Source organism: Excalfactoria chinensis, chromosome 1, assembly GCF_039878825.1.
Source record: "Excalfactoria chinensis isolate bCotChi1 chromosome 1, bCotChi1.hap2, whole genome shotgun sequence".
In the NCBI taxonomy this organism is placed as follows: Eukaryota; Metazoa; Chordata; class Aves; order Galliformes; family Phasianidae; genus Excalfactoria; species Excalfactoria chinensis.
Genome location: NC_092825.1, coordinates 117,987,346 through 118,010,725, shown reverse-complemented (window position 1 = coordinate 118,010,725; position 23,380 = coordinate 117,987,346). Strand labels below are relative to the sequence as shown.

Here is a 23,380-nt window from a genome sequence, read left to right as displayed (position 1 = left end):
CTAAAGTAATTTTCAATTAGGTAATGATAATCTAGCAGACTTTACCGTGCATTACCTATATTTTTAAATGCTTAAAAATGGCATTCACTATATTTTACATTATTATCCGTAATATATTATATCAAAAATGAAAAAGAAAACTGTGAGGCCTCTCCTATAAAACCAACTGCCTACTCAGTTTCAACCAGTTAATGAGTTCAAATGGCAGCACTAATATAATCATTGAAAACTTAAGCTTTTCTAACTATTTTCTAATTTAAAATTTTTAATATTAACATTACAACGGCATACTGTTTGTTTCATTCTCTGTTTTTGTTTGGATGAATATCGGTATAGAACAAGCGCAAGAAAAAAAGAGCACACTGAATTCTATACAAGCCTCAGCATCTTGAGCGTTTGAGATATTCACATCGTTTCTGAAGTTTACACATAGTTCTGGAAAAAACAGATAGCCTTAGAGTTTACTTCCACATCCCCATTTGCCCGATTTCCAGTGATGCTTTAGGTTCAGGGTTTTGACTGAAGCTCATTCTTTTAATATTCAACTAATTTAAATGCTAATTAGACTAATTTGAAGAATAATACGTGGTAGGAATTTATTAACATTTTTGTTGCTATTTCTTTACATCTACAGAGAATTTTTCTAAAATAAGACTCAAGGGATAGTAGCACATCTGTTACAAGTTGAACAAGTTGGATTTTTTGTAATAGCAAATCTTACTGCTGGAAATACAGTACAGAGGAGGAGGAACAATTTAATTTTTTCTTTATCTAGCACACCTTGGATATATGCCATTAATGTAGAAGAGGCTTTATGCTGTCCTGGGCTTATCCGCTTCATACTTTTTACTCTGAGTTTTATATATATTGGAAGAAAATGTGTCTCGTCTCCGTCCCTCATTATCTGCAAGTCACCCCATCCAATGCTACATTTATTCTGTATGATGTTAGCGCTGTGTATCATAAAGAGCTCCCATCCATTGCCTCAAGTCTAATCTTGTGATAACTTCCACGGTCTTGTAGAGCCTCACTGAGTCAGTGAGGCTATACAGAGGTGACAGGCCAACTAGCTGGTAGAAAAATGGATGGGGTGACCTCTTTGGAAGAAAGATCTCTTGTGGTTTTTGTTGTTGTTTCTGTTTGGTTTTATTGCTCCAAAATCTGCCATTGCCACTGTCAGCAAGTACAAATTTTGTAAGACAGAACTTCGAATCTACTCTCAACCAACAGTTGCTCTTGGTCCTATTTAGGTGGCTGAATTTTTGTCTGGAGAAGAAGTCCTACAGAGAGCCTCTATGGAACTTTGTAAGTAAGAAAAAGAGGCTTTGCTGAAAAGCTGGCAGACAGTAGAAAATCATTTCTCCAGAGCAGGCTGGCAATGTATATCAGAGTTAACTTTCTGCCCATCATATTCATGTCTCAAAGCTCTGGGTTGAGGCTACCTTCCGCCTCCAAATTCCTGAAGACTATTCTCCAGGTAATACTAACAAAGAACCTGGCCTCCTTTTGCACATATGGAAAGCCATACTCAACATTACTATTATTATATGCAGCTAGGCACATACTGCATATTCTTCTCTGAAAAAATAAGGTTGCTGCAGTAATCATAATGCAGTCAGGAGTGAAATGTTCCTGTGTTGAAGCCTGTCAACAGACAGTATTGTAATGCAAACAAAACCCTAACCATTCATTGCTGAAAAATAAGTTTGCTATGCTAATCTGGCTAGCAATTAGCTGCTCAACTGAAAATACCTTTTCTCTGTGATTAAGGTGTATACCACCAGTATTTGTGTTGTGATTCTCCATTATGTGTTCTCTGATTCCTACCTCATGTCATCTAAAATTGAGTTTAGCACTTATGAAAACTGCTAGCACAGCAAATCATCAGCACAGTGCATCTCAATGAAGTTAATATCTGTCAAGAAACATGTGGACCTCATGAGGTTAAGTTCCCTGGTCTTCTAGTATTCTTCATCCACAGTTTTCCTGGAGGAGGGGGGAAAATACATTTCATATGTGGTCACTTGAGACTCATAGCTGAGACTGACCACAAGGAAAGCACTTTGATGCAATGAGGATATTTGTATAATTTTAATGACAGAAAGCATAACGACAGCATTTCATGCTGTTTTCTGCAAGTTTTTATAATATGAAAGCTATTTGTCCATGGTGGTTATTGTTTCACTGATCAGAATATACTTTAAAAAACTGAAAAGGTCTTATAGATTTGAAAAGTGTAAAAAGAGAACTTCTGCTAAAATAGAGTCTATTTTGGACTCTCTTTTCTTCCTATGCAAGCTCCAATTGTTAAATTAGTCTGTGATTATTTTAATTTGCATATAGAGCAGCAGTCCCCACAGGGCCATCTAATGTATCCACAAGATTTGGAGGTAATTTGAATCCAGGTCCTTCCATTCTGTGATACCCTCAGGCAACTTAAAGACTTGTAGGCATCTTTATTCTTCGGAAGAAAAAAAATGAAGGCCACATCTGTATTTAGATACTTAATTCTGATTTTAAAAGTAATCATTAGCAAATAGAAAGCACTGTGGGTCTGGGCCTTACTATTTCTTTGCCTTAGTGTTCCATCAGTATATATTATTCTGCCTTGCAAAGGAGCCAAGCAGATAAGTGTTCTACAGACAGTGAGTGGTGTACTGAACTTTAGCAGTGTTGAGGGCCAAGCAAACATAAAATTGTAACTTAAAGAGAACAGGAATGAATGTAAAGAGGATTAGCTGTAATGGGAATGCCACTTAACAGTGAAAAAGTTCCAAATTTGTTTATCACAACCTTAATTTAGTTTTGTACTTGTTGTGATTTTGTTTAAAACTTTTCTGAAAGCTCAAAGCGAATGTAATTCAGATTACAAGTATTTCAAATGCAGGTCAGTACTCACTTCTACATGTTGACAGGTCTGAATGAGTTTTGCCAGAAGAGTTTCCAGTTCAGTATTCCTCTTAATAAGGTTGGTGAGGTTACTCTCCAAATTTTGCTGTATGTAAGAAAGAAAAGAACAAATTAGTATTTTCAAGAATTTAATGTTTAGGTAAACAGTTGAAAAGTGGTATATTTTCATAATCCAAATTATGTAATTACAAAAGTATGAACATGTGACATTCATTTTGATGTGCACTGTTAGACAATTTCTACACACATCAGGCATGGCAAGGCAAAAAAGCAGAAAAGTTCAAGGTGTCAGTTCATGACAAAATAGCTTCTGAGGGCCAACTGAAAACTAAGTTAAGCAGTTAGATTTAGTCATGGACAGGAACAGAGGATTTAGGAGAAAAGCAGGAAGGTGAAAATACTTTGCCAGTTAAAGAATGAAATTTTGTCTGAGACCATTTATTTTGTTCCCTGTTCTTGATCTAACATCTGAATTTAAAAACCTGCTGCTAAATGAGGCCTTCTAGCACATGCTCCTTTGGGACTGAACTTGCAAGGGCCCGGCAGTGTGTCAGCACTTGCTCTTTGGAATTCACAGTGCTGAGGGAGAGGTTAATTTAAATGATTTAATTCTCTACTTCCCTGGAGTCTGACGTTTGAATAGAAAAATCTAAAGAAAGCTACCACTGCCAGGTACAAGAAGGAAGTATCTACACACTGATTGTGCCTTCACTAATTGTTCTTTAGAGACAACATATGGCTTGTGCCTGTGTTTATCTGCTGATTACACCAACAAATAAGCATCCCACAGTTTGTGAGTTTGGAGCTTTCTACCTCCCAAACTACATCCTGGCAGCTGTGCAACTGCATGTCAGATTGAGATCCAGAAACAAAAGGTGTAGCCTCCTCTGTATTGGTTGTTAATAATACAGATGGTAGCAAATGTACAGAAGGAATAAGTAAAGGAAAACCCACCAGTGGTGGTGCCTTGGCTGAAGAAGCTGGGGCAGTCATCACTGGTGAGCAATCTCCAAGAGATGCTGCCTCAGTGGGAGTCAGCCCTTAAATGAGGTCTCAGAGGGATGGAGTCGAGCTCCACCCCTTCCGGGAGCACAGCTACATCACTCTCACCTGTGCTCCCACAGCTGACCCCACACTTGTCTCAGCTGATTAATCAGAGGTTCAGGCTGTGATTACCAATCTCCAATACACTCCTCCCTCCCTGCTGTATCACAGGAAGGAACTCCAAGCTCATGAGTGGTCATGGTGGCTGTGGTATACTTCCTGATCGGGCTGCTCTGAGACAAGGACCGTGCAGTGCCCTGCAGGATTTGCAACTACTGGCTCTTTGCTTTTCAACATAGATGCTGTGATAGCTGCTTGTTTACATATAATTCCATCTTCTGGATGTGTAATATGCAAAGTTTTCAGACAGAAAATGCTGTGAATATAACTTCAGTTAACAGACTAAAAAAAATGACAACAAAAAAACCCATACCAAATAGCTGCTAAAAGCAGTCCTGACTGTAAACACTCATATATTTTAGTAACTTCATATGCATACATTTCATGTCAAAAATACTGATGATAGCTGATGTGAGAAGCTTTTCCTTATAGTCATTCACCTATGTAAATGTGAATCATGTGAGTAAGTCCCTTACAATCTCTGCCTTCTAATTGTACAATGTCCTCCAAGAAGTCTCCACTAAAGCAAAATAGAAAGTGCTGAATAAGAGTATCAGAACCAGGCCCTTCCCACAAGGGCTGCAGTGCCTCTGCAGAGCTCTTAATTACTTTCACCCCGGCTCATCTTTTTATTAATGGTCTTCATTTCTCCACACTACTACTTTTCTCCCCAGTATCTCTTTTGTCACTGAAGGCCCTTCAGCTGCCACTCACCCTACTTCTCATTCTTCCATCTTGATGACACCAAGCTGAGTGGTGCAGCTGACATGCTAGAAGGAAAGGATGCTATCCAGAGGGACCTGGACAGGCTTGAGAGGAGGGCCCATGCTAACCTCATGAAGTTCAACAAGTCCAAGAGCAAGTTCTGCTCTTGGCTTGGGGCAATCCCAAGCACAAATGCATTCTGGGAAGAGAATGGCTTGAGAGCAATCCTGAGAAGGATTTTTAGGTGTCAGCTGATGAAAGACTGAAGATCAGCTGGCAAGGTGTGCTTGCAGCCCAGAAGACCAACCGTATCCTAGGCTGCCTTAAGAGAAGTGTAACCAGCAGGTTGTTGGTGGTGATTCTGTCCCTCTACTCTGCACTCTTGAGACCCCACCTGGAATACTGCATCCAGTTATGGGACTCCTAAAAGAAGATGGACATGGAGCTGCTGGAGCAGGTCCAGAGGAAGGCCACGAGGATGATCAGAGGACTGGAACATCTCCACTACAAAGACAGGCTGAGAGAGCTGGGGGTCTTCAACCTGGAGAAGAGAAGGCTCCAAGGGGACCTTATGGCGGCCTGCCAGTACCTGAAGGAGACCTGCAGGAAAGCTGGGAAAGGAATTTATAAGGGCATGCAGTGACAAGACAAGAGGAAATGGCTTTAAACAAGAAGAGGGTAGATTTAGACTAGATATTGAAAAGAATTTCTCTACTGTGAGGGTGGTGAGACACAGGTTGCGCAGAGAGGTTGTGGATGCCCCATCCCTGGAAGCAATCAAGGCCAGATGGGCCTGTGAGCAACCTGGTCTAGAGGGAGGTGTCCCTTCCTATAGCAGGGGGGTTGGAAGTAGATGATCTTCAAGGTCCCTTCCAACCTAAACCATTCTTTGATTCTATTCTATGATCCTCCTATATCCCCAGTGTCTCTGTGCACATATTTCAAATGAGCATGCTTGTTTTCTGGCACTGTTCCCGACAATTTCATGCTGTTTCAAAACACTTTTTTCTTTGCGCTCCCTCTATGCAGCTATGCAGTCTTCTTACTCCTTGTATTTGGCTAAATGTGAATAAAGCTGGCAGTATTTCACACATACTTTGGTATTTACCAGGGAGGAGATGCCAGTCATGTCCCATTAAAGAGAGAACAGGATTTAGATGCCTTTATGTATGTAAGTCTTCAGAGAAGCATGACTGGTGTTTTTAACTTCAGCATTTTCTTCCCCGCACAACCTTGCATATCACATACTACAAGCTCTGGCTGTAAAAATACTTTCCATGTTGCATTTATTTTATAGCTCATTAAAAACAAAGTGTAATAAGAACAGAAATTCTTTACAGAACAGTTTGAACTGTATCTTATATATTTCCATAAGCTGTATTGTAAACTACCATTTAATTGCAAAGTCATGTTTGCCATGGTGTTAAATGCCCCTTTGCAGAGCTGAGACTCATATGAAATTAATGTCAGTCTCCTCAGTTTCAGTAGGACAAGTACAAAAATAGCAAAAATTAAAACTGGACAGTCTTGAGAGTTGTTAAAATTCAGTCACCTCTAGCTGTAAATTCACTTGGATTTTTCTTCCTCTTGTTCTTGCCCATATTCCATGCATGCATCCACCCTAACTACCACATAGCATAGTAAAGAAAGTGCATTCCTGCATTATCATGATACTGTGAAAATGAGTGCCAGAATAAGTTCATTTAAATTATCTTTCTTCCTCCCAACCAATCTTCTATGGTCATTCTCAAAAGTTAATCAAGTTACAATTATGTTTTTGGAAATTTCCTAGCTAGTTCATAATTTCTGAAAAAAAATTCACCCATGTGTCCTTATCTCTTTTGTCACTTGCACATTTTCTTCATTATCTATCTATTAAGAACCAACCTGGGAAATCTGGGGGATATTTTTGAATAGGCTCAAGAGTTATACATTAAGTCTGCAAACAGATTTCCAGCACATTAACTTAGTGGATGCAAACTGCTTGAAAAAAACAAAACAAAACAAAACAAAAACAAGCTAGGCTGAATCCTTCCTGACTTATTAATGCAGACCTAGCTTGAGATCTTGAAATTCCAGGTGTGCTTTGAAGCTGTTTTTTACAATACCCTGTACAAAGTGAAGAAAATGCTTACTGTCCATTCAGCATGGTCTGACAATTGTATAACGTAAATATTCCTGTAATCTGGGGATAAATCCAAGTAGATGGAATCACAGATGTAATTGAAAAGGACAGTTGAGGATGATGTTTCATTTTGATTCTGAATGCCTACCAAATGATGTGATCCAGGGATTGGAATCTGAAGTTGGAAAAATTCACGCAAAAAAACTCAAAACAGGCAACTCATGACTGGATGTCTTCCTTAAGCTGCTGTCTAGCCCACACTGAAGTATCAGCCTTTTTGCAGTAATGGTTGCGTGAGGTTCATGCCCTGATTGAAGTGAAAGGTCAGACTAGATGATCATAATGGTCTCTTCTGGCCTTTAAATCTATCAGTCTATGAAAACCAAATGTGAACCCATGCCCTTTGCCAAATTAACAGTCTCACGCAAAGCACTGCTTGTCTAAAATAGGAAGGTAGCACAAACAGCTAGTCCTAAGCTACTACATGGGTTGAAAATGCTGTCAAAATAAATTAATGTAAGTTTCTAAAGAATAAAAATGCTGAGTTGTGTAATTCTGCTTTATGTGTCAGCAGAGAGGGAAACAACATCCCTGAGAACTTCACAGTGGCATTTTTCTGCTCCGTAGAAAATGTCCGTTCAAAGGGTCACAACAGAATGCTACAGCTATCAGCTACAGTGAGATTTTCCTGCTGTTACTAAGTACACATTAGCATTCTCCATTTAAGAGATTTCTTCACCTTTATGAATTTAATTTCCTCACAGAGTGCTTTGAGAATCGTTCCTCTGAAACAGCAGCATATGCTATGACTCGAGTACTGGAACAGTCCTTTGCAACCACAGTGCTGTTCATTTTGATTTGTACATCAAAAATGCCATGATCAAAGCCTTTTGGTAAAAAACTTTGGCAGCAGTTTTGCAACTTTAAGGTATGTTGGATGGGGCCCTGAGCAGCCTGATCTGGTGGGTGGCAGCCCTGCTGATGGCAGAGAGTTGGAACTGGATGGTCTTTAAGGTCCCTTCCAATCTAAGTCATTCTGTGATTCTATAGTTTTATGATTGTTTTGAGGTTAACTCCTAGTTTACAGAAGAAAACAATTTCCGAGTCTTCTGAACTTAAAAGAGCACCCTACGGTAGAAACTAGGGGTAGTAATTATATAGGCTTTGCAAGAACCACAGTCAGCTTCCTACCATTCCTTTACAAATGATCAAACTGAAACAGAGATTGTGTATTTTCATATTTGGTTGGTGTGACCAAAAGCCACACAGTTACACAGCAGTAAAAGAGAGAGATTAGAATGAAACACCACAAAGCAGAAGTGTGATCAAATACCATTCTAGTCAAATTATCAGGGGAACCAGAGTGGTGTTGACATGGCAGATCAGTCTTTAGGATATGCAGACTTCCCATAGATTGTAAATACATACTCACTGCTAACAAAGTCCGTGTAACCACATTTTCACTGTAACTGTTTTTCTCCTAACTCAATGAAGATATCTTTGCATGTGCTCCAGTTACGTTTCCACCTCACCGTGGTGACATACCCTTATGAACCAGCCCTGTTGCTTTCAGGACTTGCATCTAATCTATTAAAAAAGTTGTCAATCAATTCCAGAAGAACTGCCAGAATATAAAGCATGATTTTAAAGCAGGTTTTGGGTATATGAGAGTTTAATGCTTCCTTTGGTGTTCTTTATTTAAATGGACATGCCAGGTGCACATGGAAAAACTTAAGCTAATTTTCATTCTCTGTACTTGTCTTGAAACAGATGACTGCTCTTCCATAGGATATACATGCTCGACTCTATTTCTTCAGCTAGGGAATGGTAACATTTGCAGTTAATAGCAATGATTGACCTCAAGTCTCAAACGTGCAGAGTCTGACAACTGTACTCTACATTTCCAAGTGAAAAGAAATAGCAGCTATGATGTTGATACACTCCTGGGGACTATGCTTTTTACCTCAAGTGATTACAGTATATCACAAGGAAAGACCCCTGAGATTCTGCACTGTTAATTAATTGTCCAGGACTATTTTCATTAAAAGTGCAATAAAAAGAGCTGCATTTGAAGCCACTATGGCTTAAATAATGTTAAATAAATTAGCCCTGTTTCTGTATACCATAGGAATGCTGCTTATTACTTCATTAACTCTTATTTAAAATGTGACTTTGGGAAAGTAAATGAAATGCAAACATTTCAGATTCCTGACCACATCAAATTCTTAATAACCAAGAAGATAGCACTCTAGGGAAAACCTCCACTTGTTCTCTCGCTTCTCTAGAGGCAAAGCCATGCCTTCAATATACCATGAATGCCTGCCATTAGCAGCCACAGTTCTGGTCTTAGTTTCAAGTAGAGGTGACTTCCACACTAATTTGCTTCATGAGTTGCTATGCTGCAGTGCTCCTTAGCCTTTCTTCACTGCTCTTCTCTTCCAGAGAGCAGAAAAGAAATTTCACATCTGTGGTCTCTGGAGAAAAGGACAGGATGAGAGCCATATATAGCACACTACACCAAAAGTTTTTCTTTGATGTGCTGATGTAGGTTTTGGAAAGAAACAATATATACGCTTGAGAACTGTTCTATATGCAGTAAGGAGCATGATTATAAGGGGCACAGGCCAAGAGAACTGACACTGATTAGATATGTGCAATTGACATATAAAACAATAAAACAGGAAGGGAAGGGGAACGGTTGTTTTCTTGGGGCATCCAAACTTACTTTGTCCCAAGTTATACAGTGACAGAACTGACTTTAGGACAAGTAACATTTTTTTTATAATAGATTCCCATTTCAACCAAAATATTCTGAGATATACAAATGTTGGTTTGGCTGGGATCTTGGGAGGTTAGTTCAGCCCTATATCTAATGAATAAGTAATCAAAGAACTATAATAATTATCAGGAAAGAGAAATGTAAACATCTGAATGATTTGAAAACTACACCAGTGTTAGGCTGACGTGTGAGCTATCCAAGGTGTGCCAAACTGGATAGATTTGAGACCAAATTACACAGATATTTTTTCTTCAATATAGTATTCAAACTGGAAGTTGAAATGTTAAGAGTACAGCAAATACCAGGCAAGCTGAATTTAAAGTGTATCATTAAAGACTTACTGAGGAGGGCTAGGTGGTTCTTTAGCTCACTCTTTTCCCTACTGGCTAATCTTGAGCGGTGAAAGGGGTTAAGAACTTGAACCGTTGTACAACTTTTCTGCGGCATCCAGACTGCATATGCTTCCAGACTCCCAAAACATGGGATAAACTTGAAACCAAGTTCCTGCTCATGAGATGTCTAATCTAATCTTGAGCCAGCAAGATATGGGAAGTATACATAGCAAAAACTGAAGTTCTGAGTTTTGCACATAATTAATGACAGACGTTTATAGGAAGAGAAAGTAAAAACTCATCTGAAGAACCACAATTTATGCAGTGTTATTAAAGTCCTAGCTTCTACAGATGTCTGCCTAAACAGTTTTTGAAAGCTTGTATTTTATTTGAGAGGTTACATTATGGAAAGAAAAGAAGCCTGTTTTTAATCAGTCAATAAATATTACTGCATTTTGTGGTTGAAAAATTTCACCTTATCTAACCAAGCATGTATAAAAAGAAATTCAGAATTGCATCAAACTAGCAGTTCAGAATTACATCAAACTAGCAGGTTAGAAAAGACAGATAGGCGAGTAGTAGACAAGGTTAACATGGTGATTTGGTTTGTGTTAGTAGATGCATGGAGCTGTCCTAAACCCAGTTCAGCTCTTTCTTCTGGTCTCTGACAAAATTGCCATCTGTGGGAGCTGAAGCCACTTGCTTTTATGCTTCTCAATGATTAAGGCTGGAACTCTGCCTCTTGGCATGGCTGGAAAGGATGGGATTCCTGTAGGCATACCCCTGCTTTGTCTAGTACTGGTGAAGCATTCTGAATAGACTACTAGACAGCTTTTATTCCAGAATCAAAACTATCTGTGCAGTGCCTCTGGTGAAGAAACCAGTATATCTGTGCACAAAACCTATTGACAGCTGTTGTTCCAGCTTCTCTGTAAGAGCCACATTGGCACCATTGTTAAGCTTAAGTGAAGCCAAAGCACAGCACCTCTTCTGGAGAATCAAAATCTAATTCACTGTCCAACAGCATGATAATTCAGGCAACCCTCAACCAACTAGTCAACCAGAATGACGTCTCCTTACTGAGAGTGACTTAGGGTGAATCATACTAAGCAAAGCACCATATACCATTATATATAAAAATGATCCAGGATTTTGCCAAGAATTACACTATGGGTTAACTTTTCCACTCTTGTACTCTAGTTTTGTGCCACTAAGATCATTGGTGGTTTGGTCTTCACCATTCCACAGGATACGCCTCAGCTGCAACAAGTTATTTGCAATAAAGGTGTTGGCATCCTTAGTGTTCATTCTGTCACATTCTTTACATGTTGCCACCCACAGTTAGAGCTGGATCTAAACAAAGGTGTAAATCTCTTTGTGTTTTCTCATTTGTTCTATTTCCTACTCAGTATACTAATATTCTATACTATATAGGTCACTCTGAAAGTAACACCGCTTGTTTATCTCCACGGAGACCACATCAGATACAAAGAGCACAATAACACTATTTGATAGGGCAAATTGTCAGCTACAAAACACAGTTTTTCAAATTAGTCACCACCATTAGCTATACACTTTTACCAGCAATGAACAAGTGCCTGCATGCCATGCTTGTAACAATCTGTCACCACTGCTGAAATGCACCACCCACTGCTTCATCATGCTCATATCCACTGTCTGGTCTCCAGAAACATTCAGCAAGCAAGCATCAATAGGTGCAATTTTTTTCCTCATGGAAGAATACAGTTCTGACATGTCCATGTCAGACACCATTTGGCCATTTTGTCCCTCTGCTGCCATCTGTCACATGGCAAAAACATGTATGGGATACTGGTGGGAAAGTTCAACTTCTACCGCCATATGACCAACATCTGCCTCTGACTCCATGGGACAATATAACAAAATAGGAGGTATTACTTTTGGAGCAGCCCTTGCAATTTTTCTCCTTCCTGTCCTAAGATATTATTTTTCAGTTTTTACACATTCACTCAAATTAAAGCACAATAACCAATCCAACACTAATCCAACTATCATTTGAGGGGTCATTAATTCACATACAGACTTTTATTGAACAGCCCTTGGCAACATATGCTTAATGATTAAAAAAAAAAAAAAAAAAAAAAAGGCAAGCCAAAAGCAAATGTCTTATGAAGAGATGCAGATTCACACAATTCTCTTAATCAACACTACAGATAGTAACAGATGTGTTTCATTTGACTAATATGAACTAATCAATTAGTATGAACAAATGAATTACTTATTCTAGCATGAACAATTTCAATAGAATATGTCAAAGCAGTGTATTTTAGCTCAAGAAGACTGTGGATTGCAAGACTGCAAGACTGTGGACCATAAACTTTCATAGCTTATTTTTAGTACATCCTTATGATAATAAATCACTTGCTGAATGCCAAACCATTAGCATAACTGAAGCCAGTTCTACTTCATCAATACTTGAGGTAGTGTCATTACAGTCCAAATATTAGTTTCTACTTTTTTCTTCAGTTTATATACAGCTAGAATGTATTTACAGTGTAAAACTTTTTCTCAGTAAGAGTCAGGGTATTGTGACAATACTTTCCTAGTAGTATCACACAGCTCTGGTCACTTAAGACATCTAAAACATAGCACTAGAAATAAAAATTCTGCTGTAGTTCATCAAGAAGCCAGGTCATATCATATATAATCAAAGGATGCTTTTAGTAAAAGAGTATGAATGGAAGCAAAAATGTGAGCACCTGTACCAATTCAGACTCATACCCTGTAAACACAGATCTTCTATCTCTGTTCAATTTGTAGCATGTTATTTTACTCTGCAGATTCTAAGTTGCAATTTTCCTTTGTTTTCTTCAGATTATTAGCTGAAAGCTAGAACCCTCAAGAAAGCTACATGTTCCCTTCATGAAATAACTACTCACATTTATAAGATATCCACATGTGCTACTAGCTAGAGATTTTGAACACTTTACTAATAAATTAAGGAAAACATGCCTCATCTTTGGCCTTGGTTAGAACATTCAAATATACTAACACATATTTAGGATCAGAAACAAGATCATTTAATGCATAGAAAGCAAAAACTGTACATTTCCTATAAGTCCTAGAAATCCATGAATACTGAATTAAGAATGAAATAGTTACAAATAGCAGAGAAAAAAAAAACAAAAACAACAAAAAAAAAAACAACAAACCAACATTTAATTGCACAGCCCTATTCTAGAAGAAGAGCAAGTTATATGTATAACCCAACTCTTCCTTGAAACCTTAGAAAGTTAAGAAAAATCATGATAATTTTAAGGAGTTGTTTTTCTGTTGTCTCTTCTTCCTTCAAAATGCCAAGTTCTGAAATGATGTTCCTCCAAAGAAATCACGTGTGACTAATGAAGCCTTATAACTCACCTTTGAACAATTTACAAAGATTCTTAGACACTTCCGTCTTACTCAGTCCAGCATATCTAAATTGGGGATGCAGAACTGAGCTGGTCTTATATGGCTTGCTCATCATCACATCAGGTGGGCTAACAGTTGCAAAACGGAGAACCAGCCTGCCTGAATTCTCCCGTGTAGCCTTGGCCACTCTTCTATTCTGCAGCCATTTATCCCAACAAGCATTCAGGCAGTGAAAAACACTTCCTTGTATTTTGTTGAAAAGACTAGCAACTTAGAGAGATGTGCAAAGCCAATTATTCCTGGGGAAAGAGAGGCAGAGATCTTAACATTTCATTTGACACGTTTAGATAATGTGACCAATTTATGCAGACTTCCTCCGGACAAATTATTCATTTGATTTATCACAGCCTTTGAAGTTTTCCCTACTAGCAAGGGTAACAAACTTTTTCCACTAAGAATATGAGCCAAGGTTGCTGATATAAGTATGCTTTTCAGAGTACTTAGGGAAGATATGGAAATTTTAAAGCCTATGGAAGTATTTACTTTGGGTCTTTAATTAACGAATTTAGATTTTAATCTCCGGCAAAGTTTTCTTGAGAGAAAAGACATGGACTGGATTCACACAATATTACTTCATGTTTGCAGTAACAGTCAGGACTACAGTCTCTGCACGAAGCACTTTCTCTTTAGATACACAAAGCATGCACAAACTAGCATGCACTTACATGGGCACTCTTCCATGCCCTGTGATGTGCAAAAAAATATTCTGTGCAAAGCACAATGTGGAAGGCAAACAAAGTCCCTTCTGGTGTTTCTATGCATGATTAGCACTAGCATTTTGAAGTCTCACAACACTGATTTACGGCTGAGCCTGATTTCATACACTCAAAAATTTATAAAGCATTCCATGAAAATTAGACTTTAATTTCCTCCATTAGGTATTAAGTACTATTATTAGTTGAAGAGCTGTTTCTGTAATCAAAGCATTACTTGAATTTAATTACTGGCTCTGTGTGTGTGCACCAATACGGGTGTGTTTTAGCAAATCCTAGAATGAAATCAGGATACAGATCAGCTTGTAGTGTACTGTTGTAGTATACTGACTGGATTCTGTGTCTGTATTCTGATGTGATTTGCCCAATTTTATTTCAACTGTGTAACTCATTCCTCTTTGTGAACACTGTAGGGTCACATAACAACCAAAAGTGAGCTATGAATGGCAAAGGAGACACAACACCTATTTCCTACTGTCCTGGTCCATTCTTTCATTTTTCTCCAGGATTTTGGAAAGCAAATCCTAGCAACACTTGTCAGACCACAGGACATCCTCCTCTCTCAGCCAGAAAGGCTTCGATTCCTCTGATCTGCACAAACACCTGTTTGCCCTGTGCCCAAGCATGCAGTTCTGTGAGATGGTCAAGAAAATAATTGTGCAAATAGCCAAGGAGATGCCAAGAGGACTATACCATAGACTGCTTGCATAACTGATGTCAAGAGCAGATCTATATCCCCAAATGCTCCGCTATTTCTATTAGTGTATACATACTACAGTTACATGGTGACAGGAAAGCAAGTTGGTGTCAGTAAGCCTTTCACTTTGTTGTAGCTGTTCATACAGGATATGGGAATTACACTTGGGAAAATAGCATATTCTAGATAATATTACTGAATATTGAAATGACAGCTCCATTAACTTGCTTTTTTTTTTTTTTTTAAACAATTGTTTCTGCCAGGGCACTTCTTATTCCATACACAGTTTAAAGCTAGCTTTTATTCGGGATTCATTAATTAATAAGGATTTAGTTATTCTTTACATTTCAATATCTCAGTTATTTCTTGCTTCCGTAAAATATATTTGTTCTCATAATGTTCTCAAAAACTAACATAACAGAAATAATGGAATCATAGAATTGGTAAGGTTGGAAAAGACTCAAAAATCACCTAATCCAACCAACATCCTGTCACATCATGACTGCTAACCATGTCCCTCACTGCCACATCTGCATGTTTCTTGAACACCTCTAGGGATGGTGACCCCACCACCTCCCTGGGCAGCCTGTGCCATGCAATAGAGTGCAGACACTATGTGCCAGTAAAGCAGACTTGCGCTGACAAGTAAGCTGGGAGCTCAGGATATTAATTTTTTTTTGTTCAGAGTAAGAGTAATACAGGTAAGTCTGATATCAAGCTTTTGCTCGAAACAATATAAGCATGATTACCAACAACAACAAAAGCAATAACTTGAAGATATCGAAGTTTAGTATAACAGAGCTACATTTTTCTCTACACAGTTCATTTATGCATGATCAAAATGAAAACTTCCTAAATAAACATTCCCAATTCATGCTTCTAAAACTAGCATCTAGAGACGTGTTATGAAGAACTGCTTTCCTGCTGCTCAGTGTTAGTTTGAAATGGCATGTCTGAAAAGACAGGTAAATCCTGTTGGGTTTGTCCAGATCTTGAAGGCTGTAGATTCCCTTTAAGAAACATGCACTGCAGTATGTCTCCAGTGCTTGACTTTAGCTGCTGGATACTTTTCAAACTAAATAGAAGTCTGGTTTGTTTCATTTTTCAGAGTTCTCCATGGGCACCTTTAGAGATGGCTAAGGTACAAATGAATTCTTTACATCTAAAATGCTTCTGATGCTCAGGGTCAAAAAACTGAAATCAAATGTGAATGAAAGAAATCACCATAAAAGCACAGCATCTGACACTTCAACATAGAGATTTTCTTTAAAGAAACACTGCATTTAATAAAAGAGCTGCTCATCCTGAAGCTTGTAAAGCAGGCCCTGGTGGTCCCGTTGGACAAAAGTTGACCACATGACCTCATGGCCAAAGTGACTCCTTGTCACCTTGAAGAGGTCAAATGCTGGCACAGATTGCCTAGAGAGGCTGTGGAGCCCCATCCCTGTTGATATTCCAAATACTTAGACCCTATGTACATCACCCTCATTGTTTGTTGGGTTGGACAAGATGACCTTCAGAGGCTTCTTCCAAACTAAATTATTCTATAATTTTGCAATTGAGATGTCTATCTTCATAAATCATAAATTTTATTGAAACTGTGAAAATATGAATACTTCTGAAGATAGATAGTTGAACCTTAAATCATATTTATATAAAGAATTTAATGAAGTGTTTTAATTTAGAAGCTTTCTTATATATTATTTTATCTACTACCAGAGCCACAAGATCTATGATATCAAAATGGGAAGTATGCTAATGTTAGTTTTATAAAGGTACAAGGAACTAATAAATATGCATGAGGTTCAGACTTACTTTAAATATTCAAGAAGACAGATTTCAGAAAAATCATCTTTTAGGATTTTGATTAACTTGTGAGCTTTATTAGATAGGACTAATACGTCCATCATTATAGTACACATATACCAACGTTTTTATACATTTGTTTACACTATTTAAGATACATTATAAAACGTGAGCGTATAATATGGCTACACATTTTGTTGTTTTAAATTCAATGAGTTTATCCTTTGAATTCAAATCTTAATGTGGAAGTCAAGTTTCAAGGAATAGGTACACCTTCTGGGTAGTGCACAATTCTAGAAACGTATCACCTTGTGATCTTTGACAAAGAATAAATTCTTATTTATTAAGGTGATTTCAGCTTTTGGAACAACCCTGAGATGTGACTAACACAACTACAACTCAAAGTCAGATACTCAGTGGTTGCTGAATATCATGTATGCTACCAGATTTAGTGGGGGGCAACCCTGTTCACGGCAGGGAAGGCTGGACATAGATGGTTTATAAGGTTCCTTCCAATCCAAGCCACTCAATGATTCCATGATACTAGATGTTTTCTTTTTGTTGTTTTTTTTTTTTTGGTTTTTTTTGTTTTTTGTTTTTTTTTCCACTCTGATTGGGCACTCTAAGCAAGTGTGGAAAAGTTGTCACCTCTTTTTCAAGACTTGATTAGTCATCAAGTGGTACCAGACAATTGTTATTTAGTTCTCCTGATGGCATGAAGCTTTCAAAGAGCTTTAATTTAAAAACCCATCAATTGAGAGAACAGATTTAACTCTGCTTTTAACATTTGCTTGCTCAATACGAAGGCTGTAGGGCAAAAGGAAGAAAAAGCCTTAAAATGTGTAGACTGCTTCACAGAGAAGCACAAATTAAATAAAGAGAACTCAGTATTCAGTGTTAGTAATAAGTAAAAAAAAAAGAGCATCACCTAAATGACTTGTACGCTCTTATATGTCTTGTTCTGGTTTCCCAGTTTTCCCTAAGTAGATTGACCACCCTGTTTTTCTTTTTTCCATTAAATTGTTGTTCTGTTTTCAGTGTTTTGTTTTGTTTTTTTCCCACTGTCAAAATGCTACTGAGGTGAACTGACATACTTAAATCTTTCAAAGGTTTACAGTACATACCTTCTACCTAGGACAATTAAAGAAAAAGATGAAAGAAACAAAATACTACATGATATTTTGTGCTGAAATAATGCACTAATTAAATAAAAATGCAAGCTAAAAATTTGCATACTCTTCATTTGTCCTTGAAGTTCTTGCAAAAAGGGTTTTCAGTTCAGTCCCACAGTTTTCAAAATGTAAGTGCTATTCTGGATCCAAGCTGTAGTTTGACATTTTGATACTAACAATGGAGTTTATAATTTCACACCAGACTTATTATCACTTAAAATCATTTATTTCAGCTCAGTACATCCCCTCTTAATTGCAATGTTTTGCCAGCGGTGTTCCCATTAAGCTACAGTCATATCATCATGACCATTAGGCTCAGCTTCTCTGGAATACAACCCAGGAAACAGCCATCTGAAAACAGCCATATTGATGGCATAGATACATTCACAGATAACTTCTTGTTCAACAGTGGGTTTTAGGTGAAATTAAAAAATTTGTATGAAAAAGTTTGCAGTCTGTTGCACAAAAGGTCAGACTCTGGTAAGGCCTCATCTGGAGTACTGTGTCCAGTTCTGGGCTCCCCAGTACAGAAACAGACAGGGATCTCTTGAAAGATTCCAGCAGAGGGCCACAAAGATGGTGAAGGGCCTGGAGCATCTCCCCTATGAAGAAAGGCTAAGTGAACTGGGTCTGTTTAGCCTTAAGAAAAGAAGGCTGAGAGGGGACCTGATCCAGGTCTATAAATATCTGAGGTGTGGGGGGGCAAAGTGGTGAGGCCAGACTCTTATCAGCAGTGTGTGGAGACAGGACAAGGGGAAATGGCCAGAAACTGGAGCATAGGAAGTTCTGCATGAATATGTGCAAGAACTTCTTTACGGTGAGGGTGACGGAGCCCTGGAACAGGCTGCCCAGGGGGGTTGTGGAGTCTCCTTCTCTGGAGATATTCAAGATCCGCCTGGATGCCTACCTGTGTGACCTGGTGTAGGGAACCTGCTTTGGCAGGGGGGTTGGACTCAATGATCTCTAGAGGTCCTTTCCAACCCCTACAATTCTGTGATTCTGTGATTCTGAGATTCTGCAATCACAGTGGTAATGCCTGACTTCAGAAATCTGTGAATGTATAATGCCTGTCTGCAGCAGGAGTTAAAAAGTAGAAGTTTTGCTATACAAAAAGGGCTAAATTCTGCCATCAACTGAACAGTACATGTACCATACATGGCACATTTACTATCACAGTACTGAGCAGGGTTACTCAAACTGAATTATAATATTCTGGTAACGATTTATCCTATCTGATGGCCCATGGTAGGGTCAGATTCCCCATCTAATAGTAGAGGGTTTGCTTTGCTTCCCTAGAATTCTCAGTTCCTCTCCCATGAGTAGCCACTTGCTTGTGCAGAGAAGAGAACTAATTAAAACGAAGAAAGTTCCACAGTTTGATCAGAAACAGAAAGTTCAACAAAGGCATGGGATCTCGTAGGCTAGCAACAGATGACAAGTGATCCTGGTGAGGCTGGGCTGGTTGCAGGTGCTGGGAAGAAAAGATGATGGAGACCTGAAGAAGAGGAGTGAGAGAAGAGCAACTGTTTGGGATCCAGATGAGCTGGAAGCCCCTCTGAAAGTACAGCCAGAAGGAATGAAATGGTAAAGAGTTGATTCTAGAAATAATAACTTGAATTGAGAAAGGACTAGAGGTGTTTGGGCATTAAGATGGCAGGAGATAGAAGTATAACCAAAGATGGATTGGGGAAGGCTGGCACTAGTTAGAGGACAATCAGCAAATGGTAACTACTGGGTTGAGGCAATAGCTGGGACTGGGAAAATAAATCCAGGAAGACTGAGCTACTGGCACAAGATACAGGACTGGGGAGTAGAGAGCTGACCAGAACAGCAGTGTGGAAAAGGGGATTAACTGAAAATACAACATTATTTAAGGTCCAAACAGAATGGGAACCAAAGGAAAAGGTTCAGAATATATATGGATGTAGAACCAGGGAGATGATACTCTTGGAAAATGAATGCTGAGGATATACAAAAATGATCTGAGAAGGTAAGGAGACAGGGAATGCATGACAGGAAAGGGGAAGACTGAGTTTATCAGAAGATGATGGGAATTGGAAATTAGCCTCCCTCTGATGCAGAGGTCTCTAGAAGTAATTTTGCAAGCTTAATAATGGCCTTTGTGTGGACCCGTGTTGACAGAGAAAAAACCTCAGCTCCAGACAGTATTTCCACAATTCTCAAATGAACCCAAAGATATCAGCTAAGAAACACAATATATCATATATTACAACAGCATCATATAAATGAAACCAGTAGAGGCGACACTCTGTTTTTAATTGTTCTTCACATTTCTTTTTTCAAACTTGGGAATTCCACTTCTATGCAGAAAGTAAGAAGTGAAAAACATTACCAGTCCAATGATTGTTGCTGGAAATGCTGCTCTTGTATAAAAAACAAAACACAGAAATATCAAAGGATCCTTTTTTCTTCCAAATTACCCATCCCTGTGTTCCATTTTTACAAATTTTGTATTTCACCACATCTTTCTTTGAAAAGGAAACCAAAATGAAATACTTGTTCTCCCAATTCAGCTTTTAATTAGCAAAAAGTTGCAATTTAAAATAATTGCTTGGTTTCCATTTTCACTAAAGATATTACAGTTTAAGCATCGAGTCTTTACTCTCTGCAAGTTAGCAGGGAGTTGGAGGGAAAAGTTATTTATTTCCTATTGCCTGCTACCAAGGATAATGTATAACACAGTGTGTCAACTATAATTAGTTTGCAAGCTTCTTATTAATATTCTCCACAAATAGAAGATTGTAGAATTTGTAGTTTTCCCCTTTTCTCCTTTTGGTTTCTTTCTCTTTTTTTCATGACACTGCCAATCAAAGCAGAAATTAGTGTGGCTTAGTTTTCCACATTACAGTTATTTCACAAAGCACATCTTCTCACAGAATGTATGACTGTCATGGTTATGGCCTATAGCAATTTCTTGCATTGGAAAGTACCTGGGATTTTAAACATCTGCTTTTAAGGAGCAGATCATTGCTTGATGTAAAAGTTACTTATGTCAGCTGAGAATATGTTTCAGCTAACTGTGCCACTGGTACTGACTTTTAAAAACAGATAAGGCAATTTAGTAGAGTTGTTATGACAAATCTCCCAAAGACAACATATTTTTGAGGTTGCACTACTTAATCAGACAAACAAGCCTAAGGCTCTTAGAAGGCTACATAACAAGCAAGAAGGGAGTGGAGATTTCAGGCTAACACAAGACAGTAAAGTACCTTTATAGTACAAATATAGTGAAAGACCAGAAGTTAAGAATTAGAAAAGAGATGATATAATTTATCAACAATAACAGAAAAATAGGTCAGAAAACAACAGGAGGCATTTTGTAGTGTGCTACTCAGTGGGCATGCGACAAATGGGTTTAAGTTGGCCTGAGATGCAGCTACCTCCAGCTCCTGGAGTCACAGTGGGAGAGATCTGGCTTAGTCCTGAGACTAAACCACAAACTGCTTTGTGGAATTCATCCACAAATTAACCCTATTGCCTGGCCATTCTGCCAGCCTGCGCTGCCCTGAGACACCCTGCCCTCTCTCACCAGCATCTTGTGTGATCCTACAGCACCAGGCTTTCAGAATTTGCATCCAAACACCTGTCAACACCTTGTCTCACAGTAAAAACAAGCTGCAAAAGATGAGACTATTAAAGTGCTTCACAAGCTTGCTAAAATGTTATTACAAATGTGTTGAGTTCACTCGAGTTTTGATTTCATCTTTATTACCAGGTACTATCCAGTCAAGGATCTGAGGATGTCATTACAGGCAGCCATCTCTGTGACCCATTAACACCAGGTTTGACATGGCAATGTGGACAAACATCAGACTACACTGACTTCCATTTCTCATGCAAGTTCAGTTCTGGGACCCTCATATGCATTCTAACAAGATAAAGAAGCAGCTGGTGTTATCACCAATTCAATATGCTTACTTGTACTTACAGAGGTATGTTGGCTGAAAATGGGTTACTCAAAAATACCCAGAGAAGTAGGCATCTAGGATAGAGATTTGATCATGCTTACTGTTTATTACCTTCAAAAGAAGCATGAACTCCCAAATATCAGGTAAAAGCTCATTCTTTTCAGCTACTTCCGTTTCTACATGCAAAGCCTATTTCCTTTTATCTTGTAATGGGGCCAATACTGTTGAAATTATTGCACAAATAAAAATATTTCTGGGTGCTAACAACACTCTAACCAAACTTGTCTAGTTGAGACAACTTAGAAAAGCCACAGTCTAACTCTACTGATTTAGAGGTATTTCAGTGTTCAACTGATTCATACTACACACAGAAGGTAAGATGCTCTTCTCCAATATTTTTATAGTGCTCACTATGTCTTTTACACTACTAGTATTTATATTTATGGGATCCGTCAGCATCCAGAAGAATACCTATTTTTTAATATAAAATTTGTATGTCTGACTTAACCCAGCAAATCCTACCCAGCAAATCCTAATTCCCTTACAAAAAACAAACAAAAAAAAAAAACCCCAAAAACAAAAACCAAACCACTACCACCAACAACCCAAATACTTAAACAGAACAATATTTTCTATTTTCTTTCAGAGATTCTGGAAATGGCATACAGCTTTAGGGCACAGCAGAGCACTTTCTAAAGTATCAGGTTGCTATGTTACTTTCTTGAACATCTGTCTCAAGAAAAAGCATCCCTGACAGTATCTGGCAAATAAAAAAGTTTCTTATGAGGGCTGCATTACTGTGGGCATAAGCTGGTAAGAAACAAACTGCAGAACAAGTTTTCACATATTTTATCTTGACTTCTATTCTCAGGAGTGATGTTTATTCTGTGGCCTGTGCCACTTCACATCACTGCACATTTCAGTTCAATCATCTGTAAGGGAAAGAAGAAAGACAGCCTCACTGTATTTAAGGATGCAAGGCCAAACTTGTCTGAGGGCTGTGACACCTGTGGCAGTGCTTTCTTACTGTTAGACCCTTTGCGAACACATAGCCTGTGTATGCAGCAATGGCATTAGGAACTAACTAGAAGAGAGACAGAAGAAGGGCATGCTCAAAGTAGGAGACTGGGAATTACACTTCTTTTCTAATGGTCAGGACTGGGCCTGCAATGTGGAGAAGGACCATTGCACCAGGGTGCACTCCCCTGAACCTACACTCCTTGCAGCCTGCAGCAGTCTGGGCCTGAGCTGTCTGCATGTGCTTTGCACAACTTTTCTGGGTTTTGTTTGTTTGTTTTCTTTTTCCTTTTATTTATTATTATTATTACTATTAGTATTTTAAATGAAGTTATATGCAGCCAGTATTCTGACAGCTTGTGCAGGGATAGAAGTTAATTCTGTGCATGCACCAGTCAACTATACTGCATCCTGACTGGAACCCATTAGATAGAAGGGTTACACAAACAATGAACAATACAAATAGTACTTATTTCAGCATGATATTGGCATTTGCTGGCTGTGATGATGAGGCTGGGTGAGGAGGTATGGGTCTCCCTCCTCACTGCCCCTCACTGCTGGCACCACTCTATGTGTCCAGA

The 23,380-nt window shown here is 38.5% G+C and overlaps 1 protein-coding gene across 5 annotated transcripts in view; it reads right to left on the bottom strand.

Annotated features, from left to right (window-relative positions):
• MID1 (midline 1) overlaps positions 1 to 23,380 on the bottom strand; it is a 232,209-nt gene that overhangs the window by 38,599 nt on the left and 170,230 nt on the right. For all 5 annotated transcript variants that reach the window (XM_072360744.1, XM_072360736.1, XM_072360731.1 and 2 more), the window contains exon 3: positions 2,900 to 2,995. In XM_072360744.1, coding sequence (XP_072216845.1) covers positions 2,900 to 2,995 — 96 coding nt within the window. The remainder of the gene's footprint in view (positions 1 to 2,899; positions 2,996 to 23,380) is intronic.